Source organism: Brassica oleracea, chromosome C8 (genome assembly GCF_000695525.1).
Source record: "Brassica oleracea var. oleracea cultivar TO1000 chromosome C8, BOL, whole genome shotgun sequence".
Taxonomy (NCBI): domain Eukaryota; kingdom Viridiplantae; phylum Streptophyta; class Magnoliopsida; order Brassicales; family Brassicaceae; genus Brassica; species Brassica oleracea.
The window spans coordinates 38284033-38293905 of NC_027755.1; the positions used below are offsets into that span (position 1 = coordinate 38284033).

The 9873-nt window shown below is 38.1% G+C and overlaps 1 protein-coding gene and 1 pseudogene across 1 annotated transcript in view; both read right to left on the reverse strand.

Moving 5' to 3' along the window:
- Window positions 1-2395: 2395 nt before the first annotated feature.
- LOC106312239 lies at window positions 2396-5466 on the reverse strand (annotated as a pseudogene).
- A 1069-nt stretch (window positions 5467-6535) lies between these two features.
- The window catches only part of LOC106310769, a 9550-nt gene continuing 6212 nt past the window's right edge, over window positions 6536-9873 (reverse strand). Inside the window, exons 2-4 of the mRNA XM_013747987.1 lie at window positions 8007-8254; window positions 7182-7702; window positions 6536-7104 (exon numbers count right to left, since the gene is read on the reverse strand). Of these exons, the coding sequence (XP_013603441.1) occupies window positions 6635-7104; window positions 7182-7702; window positions 8007-8254 (1239 nt within the window). The 3' untranslated portion in view covers window positions 6536-6634. The remainder of the gene's footprint in view (window positions 7105-7181; window positions 7703-8006; window positions 8255-9873) is intronic.

Consider the following 9873-nt stretch of genomic DNA (forward strand, 5'->3'; position numbering starts at 1 on the left):
GGTCTAGACATCTCTGTCTTCTGAAGATGATATAGTTCATTGTGAACGTGCCCCTTTCCAATCACTTGGCCTGTCTTTAAGTCTTGAAATTCAACATCATCTGGTCTGAAGACAACCTGACAACTCAGATCAACAGTAGCATTTCTTACAGATAGCAAGTTTGATGTAAACTGAGGCATATACAAGGCAGTAGATTCCCTATCAAACAACCTCAGGTTCCCTATCCCTTCTATCTTAATGTTATCACCATTTGCTATTTGAACATTCCCTGAGGCAGGCTGGACATCACTCATCAAGTTTCTATCACTAATCATGTGATGGCTTGCTCCTGAATCTATAATGATAGGTTTAGGGTCAAGAGAGTGTGTACCAGCCTTCTTGAATGAGATAAAGGCTTGGATAAGGGAATGTAGGTCACTCATGGTTGCTGGACCATCAGTGTTGGCTGTACTATCAGTACTTCTCCATGTTCCTTCTTCATTTGAACCACCAATGACAGATGAATACATGGTTCGACCTTGAATCGATGGATGCTCAAACTCTTTGATTACATTCCTCGCTTGATTCAAGTCACTTCTTCTTTGCATATTGTGGTTCTTATGTTGTTCCTGAGCCTTCTTGTACTCTGGAAACAACACCATGTTGGAGTTCTCCCTCATGGAGAGATATGGACCAGTGGACAATAGATTGTTCCTACTGATTTTGAGATAAACTGGACTTTGAAGAAGCTTTTCCTGATATGGTTGAAGCTTTCTTGAGTTCCAGAGAATAGGGTACTCCTCTATCTTAATAGATTGTTCCTACTGATTTTGAGATAAACTGGACTTTGAAGAAGCTTTTCCTGATATGGTTGAAGCTTTCTTGAGTTCCATAGAATAGGGTACTCCTCCATCTTGAGTTCTGGTGAGGTTCTTCCCTTTTGAAAGACCTTTGGACCAGTGGATAAAAGGATGTATCCAACAGATTTTGAAGATAATCTGAGAAAGAAAGAAAGAAATTTGCGGAAGCTTTTGTGAGTTTCAGGAGCTTAATGCTCTGATACCATGTTAGAATGAGAGAATTATTGAGAGTTTATTTATGGAGAATGAAGAACATGAAGAACATAGAGAGAGAGAGAAAGTAGATCTCAAGATGTAAGAGAAAGAAGGAGAGAATAGTTTCCTTAATTTAATTGTGGATCTGAGTACAAGTATTTAAAGACAAGTGACCTCAGTACACAATATAATAAAATATCTTCTTCTTCTCTTCAATAAAATCGAGCTTATAAAACCCTTATAAAGCCTTATAAAACCTTATAAAAACTTTATAAAACCTTATAAGTCTGGCAGCTTAATTCTCAAGTCTGGCAGCTTACTTCTGCTTCATGTCAACAACAGGTACTTGATATCGCTCGCTTTGGAAACATAATATCACTTAATTTTGATGAGTTTTAGATATATATTTTAGCTTATTATGATCATTTTAGGTTGTATTTAGATCATTATGTTGCATTTGCATATCATAGGGGTTGGAAATCACATTTGGAAGTTTGGGGTCAATTTGAGAGGATATATTTGCAAATCAAAAACATGCAGGGGCAGAAATAGAAGAAGACGAATACTCGGGGACCAATGTTGCAGTTTTGAAATATTCGCTGGGTTAAGTTGCACAATTTTGAAAGTCCAGGGTTGATTCGAGTGGACCTTTCTGTAAATTCAATAGTTTTGGGGTCAAAGGAGTAAATAGCCGAAACGTCAAGGACCTGTTGTGAAAAACTATGAAAACCAGCCATTGGAATTGTGCGATTTTCTTCTCGCCGGATCTGGAGCATAACGACGACGGCGAAGTTCGACCCGACGACGGCTACGGCTGGGCTGACGAAGACGTGTAATTTCAGGCGCGTCACGGAGGAGAGCTCGACGTGGAGGTTCAGGTGACGGAGCGAGACGATGACCACGACGGTGTGAGGCTGATGATGAACTGATCTGCGACGTCTCGACTTGATTCCGGTGACGGCGAGAATGAAGAAGAACAAGACGGATACGCCGGTGGTGAAGCAAGGACTCGCCGGAGAAGCTTGATTTGGAGCTTTCTTGCTGTGGTTTGCTCACGAATCGAGCCAATGATGGAAGAGGAAGACCGCGGGTGACCATTGCGGAGTAAGAGAGGCCGTGTTTTCATGGCAGAGAAGTGAAGATTGTAGACCACCCGACGCGGACGACCACCGCGGATTATTTCGTTTTAATGATTGGCTTAAGAGCACCAACCTTAGAAGAAGAAACATTTAGACTTTCCTACAAGAAAATTGAAAGACGGTCCTCCTAAAGTTGTTCACAGAGAGAATTCATCAAACAAGTGGTTCCACGAGTTGTCATTAGACTTTGCAAGCAAAAAGATCCATAACGGAAGTATCTATTACAATTGACTCACAAACCAAACACGAATCCAGAAACCATAGTATCGGAGACATAAATACCATCGTACGTAATAATAGTATTATTGCTTGTGACAACTTTATGACAAAGCTGGGAATAAAATGATGATTTTATTTTAGGACAAACGATAGTACACCATCAAATGTAAAAAAAAGACATGATTGCTTAAGCGAAACAGAGGTAGAAGAAACAGAGTAGGCAAAATTCAATTTCAGAAGAAGAGGAAGAAAAGGAGAAACAGAAACAGAAGAACAGTTTAAAAGATCATCCGGCCGTCAATCCTCCTTACATGAAGGTAAGAAACGGAGTCTTGTGGCTTCGTCCTCCCATTCAACTCTTTCCAAACACTCTTCATCAGGGCAGCTTATGACAAATTCTTCAACGTTGACGACGCTTTTCGAATTCAGAGGAAGCTTTCTCAGCTTCGGGCAGCCATTGAGTATGTGGAGCCATCTCAGACGTTGAAAAGGCAGAGCATTCCAATATATGCTCTTCAGCTCAGGCAAATCGTCCAAGACAAGCACTTCTAGTTTATGGAAAGGGATAATATAATCCTCTAAAACACTCTCAGCTTTCTCTTTGCTTATTATATTCTCTAGTTGCACTGAGCCAGCCACACGAAGATGAGTAAGTTTCGGAGCGAACAACAGCCACGTCAAATCCTTTAGACCGTTGCAAGATAGTATTTCTACTTGAGTGAGGTTTGAGAAGCATGGACTCGTCAGGCTTTTGTTCCATGGTGTCTTCTCTATCTTTATCTCCTCCAACATTCTACAAAACTGTATGAAGATGTCATGGAGACCATCCAAAGCTGGCAAAACTAATACTTTTACTGGCTCTTTCTCGTCAATCCCAACTTGTTGGATGCATCTTCCCATTCTGGAGTCATCGAACAATGTCTCCCCGACCAAAGTACTAGACGAGATACCTACGCTTACATACTCTATATGTTGTAAGAGCTGAAGCTCCTTCATGAGGCTCATATCTGGCCGCACTTTGGAATCTAGCAGCTTCAGTGTCCTCAAGCTTGACAATTCTGATATCCCTTCTAAACTCTCAAGGTACCTCGTCTTCTCCAAATTCAGATGTGTTAGCATTTTCAACTGGTATAAACCAAAAGGTAAATTCACTATATATGTCCGTGACAAGTTAAGATATCTCAAGGAAACCAAATTGTACATATCCATTCGAAATCCACTGAGACGATTCAGTGATAAATCCAAAACAAGTAGTTTTGGCATAGACTGAAAGAATCCATCTGAGATCTCCACAAGATAGTTTCTTTGAAGGAGGAGAGTTGTAAGTTGAGGACAGTCAGGGCTCTCAGATATGATTTGAATATCATTTTCCATCAACGAAATTCTTCTCACATCTTTCCAGTTCTTCACTTTGGGCAATTCACGTATCCTGGCACCAGCTTGTACGATACATCTTTCTTTATTCTTTCCTAGATCCGAGGGTATCCACATGGCCATCTCCCGCACCACATCGTGCATTTTCACAACGTTCGGGTTATCTTCCAACAACAAACATGAACGGACAAGTGTCCCGAGTATCTCATAACCTTGGTTCAATGCCCTCTCTCTACCTTCCTTCTCATCAATGAACCCCTCACCTATCCAGTACTCTATCAATCTCTCTTTATATATAAGACCATCTTCAGGAAACATGACTTGGTCATCTCACCATCCAAACTATCGTAGCTATACTTCAATATCGGAAGAATCTCATCTTCAACGCCTGAAAACTCTGTGGCAGAGGAAGTCAACACATCAACTGCTAGACGCCACTCTTGTACTGATCTTTTGCTCGCCATAGTTTCACCGATGACATTGAGTGCCAATGGTAGGCCACGGCATTTACCAGCGACTTTCCTTGCGAGTTCGGGAATGTCCCGGTGGCTGGCCAACGTGTTTTCCCCGACTTTCTTTTTGAACAAATCCCAGGCTTTGTCCGTGTGTAGACAACAGACTTCGATTGGGTCGTCAACCCCCATGCGCCCACATACTTCTCGAGAGCGGGTGGTAAATGCTACTTTGCATCCGTTTACTCTGTTCGGATAGCGGACTCCAATCACATCTAAGCTCACTTTCTCCCATATATCATCCAGAAACAACACAAACTTCTTCTTCCTAAGAACGTTGTGGATGTCTTGGCCTCTCTTCATCTCACTTTTCTCCTCCCACTCTTTCCCCAGAAGCCCTAGCTTTTCACCGATGCTCCCTTGAATCTTATGGACTGTTGCATTTTGTGACACCACAACCCATATCACAACATCAAACCCACCACCTCTTTTAGAAAACCTATTGTTGATCTGCGTGAGAAGGGTGGTTTTGCCAACTCCCCCCCATACCATTTCCAGCATTGTTTCCTGACCAACAATTGTGTGTTGGATAGGCAACTCTTCACCCTCACCTATAGGAGTTTCATCAGTCACCGCATCAAATTCTCCCTGAGAACTAAGACTCTCAACCTCCCTCAACATTACCATAACCCTTTTCCCATAAAGATAGCTCTTTTTCACATTTTTAGAGCATAATCGACAGAGACACAACCTTTCCAGCTCAACGTCACTAGTCTTAAGAAGCTCATTATATTGGTTTTCCATTGTGAGGATACTCGTAAGCCATACCTGGACTTGAGCAAGCCTTCGACGATGTCCAGTAAACTCTTCTCTGTCTACCTTCCTTTGAACATCATCTCTTTTAGCCTTGAGAGCTCCCATGATTTTCTGGAGATCACTAGATTCTGGGGGAGATTGTGGATATAACTTCCATTGAGGCATAGACATTGGGATACTTGATTCACCACTTGATCACATGAAACTGAGACAGAGAAACAACCTCCCATTGCTGGACAGACGAGAGAGAGATAGAGAGAGAAGGAAACAGAAGCTAAACAATTATTAGAAAGGAAGGAAACAGAAGATAAGGTTTTGTTGTTGTTGTCTTCTTAACACTTTAAGACCAAACAAAAAAGATAAGGTTGTTGAATAATCAATACTGCCTCCGGGTAAGCAAAGAGAATTATTGCAAAAGTCCAAAGGTGCTACTGTATCTCCATCATCGATATCAAGATACTTAAGCCTACCCCTTCAGAAGTGTTACCACTTTCTTACATTATGGAAACAGCCCACTTATATAGTACTTAGCACAGAAACATTTATAAATGTTAGGAACCATTGGAAGATTGATGATCGGGAACCAAGCACATATGACCTTTATAAATTAATAATTTTTATAAATTAATAAATTTATTTAATTTCGAATTAGGCCGATCCAAAATATAAAATAAATTGATAAAATAATAAGATAATAAATTTTTAGAAAATATTATGTAAATATATGGTCCCATTAAAATCGTAAATTAATAATATATCTATATATACATTTTATATAAGTACAAACTAAACATTATATTGTTGGTTTTATATCCACAACGAAAATACCTCTATTTTTTCTTAACATTTCAAAATATTTTGATAATATTTAGTAAAATTATATCGAAAACCAATTATATGAAGCATAAAAATATAAACCAAGTAATATAATAAAACAATTTAAAAGTCAAATTTCTAAAATTTTATTAATATATATACGGTAAATCAAATATATTTTTATTTTATAAATAAAAATATAAAAAAATCTATAAATTTTTTTTTTGTAAATTAATATATCTATAAATTAATAAAATTTCAGAGTCTCAACATTATTAATTTATAGAGGTTCTACTGTATATTATCCATGAAAAAGTTTCAAATTTAGCAAAATATATATAAAAAGTTTTAACATATTTTTAAAAAGTTTTAACATCAGCTATACATGATTCAAGTTCAGAACCATTTTCCATAATTCGAAGAAGTCAGAGCGGAACAAACATACACAAGGTTGTATATTCTTGATCCACCTAGTCTGTTTTGTCTGTCCGATGTTTCTCCAGCGTTGTTGGGACCGTCAGTTTTCTGTTTTTTTGCGTGAGAAGGTAGCTAACTCAAATGTGTTTCACTGAAATGATAGGAAGATATCGAGGGGTAAAAATATTTTTACTAGCTAATCTTTTTTTTGTTGTAAAGACTTGTACTAGCTAATCTTTAGTTCTGTAATATATTAAGATAAGGATTTGCACAAGAAATCCTAATCTTTTTTATTATTTTCTTATCTTAAACGAGAAGACATTTTTTTATCTTATTTTTAATAGTTTTTTTAGCAAGTCAAAGAGCTTTACAACATATCCGATTTGGGAGACAGATTCTCCAACTGTTTGTACAGTTTCGAGCTCTTCAATGGCCTGGTAGCGTTAATGATCTTGAACCACTGGCTCATTGGCTGACACGAACTGTCCATACTCAGACACTTGCAAGGATTAGCCAGGATATTGTTGGTTGCGTCCACGTCAAGGCAAAGAGGATTATTGTTACTTGTTGTCGAAGCCAAGTGCATCCTAGAGGCCGAGATAGTCTGCCATATGGAACAATCCGTCCTAGACATCGTAACCCTATTTTCTGGTCCGTTACTCTGTAAACACAAAGGCTGGTCCTCGATTCGTAATGTTTTCTTAGTGTAGCTCCACGGTTCGGAACTATTGCACGGACCAAGAGTGAGCATTGTCGTGTCCTTAAGAGAACATACCAGGCAAAGTCCGGTTAACGGATGGAAAACCAGATTGTAAGCATCCGTTCGAGGGCCCGGTCCTAGTAAAACCAAATCAATTCAGAAACTAAAATGTAACAAAAATAATTAATAACTTAATCAAATCTTATTTAAGCACCTTGAAGTGTAGATTGAAGAAGAGAGATCTTTTGCAAGAAACTCGAGTTTCGAACACTAATCCAATCCGAATCCAGCACACCATAATACTCATTCAACCCGACCACGCCTTGTCTTAAGTAATAAGTTCCGGTTAGGGCCCATAGTGACCAGTCGACATCATTTTCGGCCGCCCAACCGGTTAGACATCCAAAATAGCGATCATTATTAACGTTTCCTCCTCTTTCATCTATACCAAACTCTCTGAGGAACAAGGGAAAGCCTTGGTTAAGGAGAAAACCGCCATTGTTTCTTATCCGGTTTAGAACCTGACCGCAGTTATCGTTGGAGTTATTGGTCGACCATGAGTTTCCGTCAGAGAAAGAATACCAGTGGAGCTCGAAGACGAGTTTTCCGGTGAAAGATAGATGGACGGGTCGCGGCATAATGAAAGAGAGGCCAGTGTCGAAACTGAGACCGGACATGATTACAAGTACGTTCTTGTTTGCTGAATGAACTGCTTCCGCTCCTTGTTGCATGTACCTACGTTTAAAGAAAAGTATAAGATTTATCATAATTAATACTTTAGTCAACCTAAAAATTATATTTTTACCAATTAGACAAACCTATTAAATAATTGAGAGATTCCAAAACACACACAATAATGTTTTTTTTTTATGTTTGACTATGCGCCATTAGTACTTTAATACGTTTATTTAGTATTATTTTTTTAGAAACAAAATAAATAAAAGACCGACGAGTATTGACTAATTTAAAGAGTTTTTACTTGTAGAACTTTATATCTATATATACAATACATGCGTATGCTGAATAATAGTTACCGTACTTGAACCAATCGTTAACGTTTTGTTTAGGTCCTCTAAGTTCATTCCTTAGACTCATGCCAACGACATTAGAGACGCCGTTGAAAGTTGCTGCCATTTTACTCAAAGCTGCGGTCCATACGGTGGGATCGAAGAAGTTGTCACCGAAGAAACCATTACCGTCGTTGTTGGCACAGCACCACCCTGATTTGGTTAGGTGGTTGTCTAATATAACCATCACATTGTGGTTTCCTAATTTTGTAACCACCATCTGCAATAATAAAAAGGGTCGATATCATTATTGACATTTTTTCTATTATAGATCACGATTTCGTTAAGATTGGTGTTTATAGAATCACGTGGGTTTTAATATTTTCATTGCATGTGATCTTTCCATTATGTTTATTTAGATGACTTTTCTTGCTACACCAGAATTATTCTACTGTTTTTAGAAATATATTTTTGCTAAAATGTTTTTAGAAATATATAACTAAATAAGTAATTAATTTATCATTTGTGAATTTGATTATATCCCCAACAAAAACTATTTACTGGATACGAAATAATAGTTTATGTGTAACTTGGTATATGAGAGAACGATTATGATTATAGAAAATATCAACTTGTGATTTGATTATGTGTCTAAGAAGCTAAGTGCCATTTGTATATTATGTATAAAATTGTAATTACCTACGAGACTTAGATTCGGATCAGTGTTGATGCTTTGCAATATGAAGAACAATGGTGGTTATATAATCTCATTTTTCTTTCTTTTTTATTAACAACTTTTGTAATCTCATCTCCAAACGGAGATAATTTGAAAATCAGGAACAAATAATCAAATCATTCACTAAATAAATTAATTACCAGCTTTTGGGTACGAATATGATCCTACCCATTAAGAATAGAACAAGTCCATAAGAATATAATTAGGATATATGTGACAGAAAATAAAAAAGCCAAACAAACATCACGAGAGTTGTGATCTGACTTCTGAGGCTAAACACTAACTTCAATTATTCACTACCAACCAATTATTGATCAAGAAATCGATTGAGTAGTGACATATATCATCAGCATAGACCTGATTCCCTTATATTATGTCTTTTTCTGAAAAAATGGAAAGATTAACTAAGACAGTTTTGTAACATTTCCCAACCAAACCCCGACTAAACTTGATTATGGAATTTGTATATGTAAGTTTCCTTCAAGCATTGACGTGTTCATTAGGCAGATTGGTTCTTCTACAATTTTAATACGTGTAGTAGTTTGAAAAACAACCTTTATCTTGATATTTAAATTTTTAAACTTCATAAGATAAATATCAAATCTTATATATTAAAACAGAAATGACACTACAAGAAAACAGGGGGATTCTGATGGCCGAAATCGTCGGTAATTCGTCGGAATCGGTCTATTCCGACGAATTTCCGACGAACCCGTCCGTCGGTATCGTTTCGTCGGAAAAAAAAAATTCGTCGGAATTTCGTCAGAAATTCCGACGACTTTCTGACGAATACCAAGAAACGTCATTCTGACGAACTTCCGACGATATTACGATGCGGCTACACGAGACCAGAGTTCATCGGAAAACTACAATTCCGACGAACGTGGTTCCTCGGTTTATTCCGACGAACTGTATCCGTCGGAATATACCGACGGACATATATCCGTCGGAATTTACCGACAAACTCATTTCCGTCGGAATATACCGACGAACGTGGTTCGTCGGTATATTCCGACGACCGATGTCCGTCGGTAAATTCCGACGCCTACAGTTCGTCGGAATAAACCGAGGAACCACGTTCGTCGGAATTGTAGTTTTCCGATGAACTCTGGTCTCGTGTAGCCGCATCGTAATATCGTCGGAAGTTCGTCAGAATGACGTTT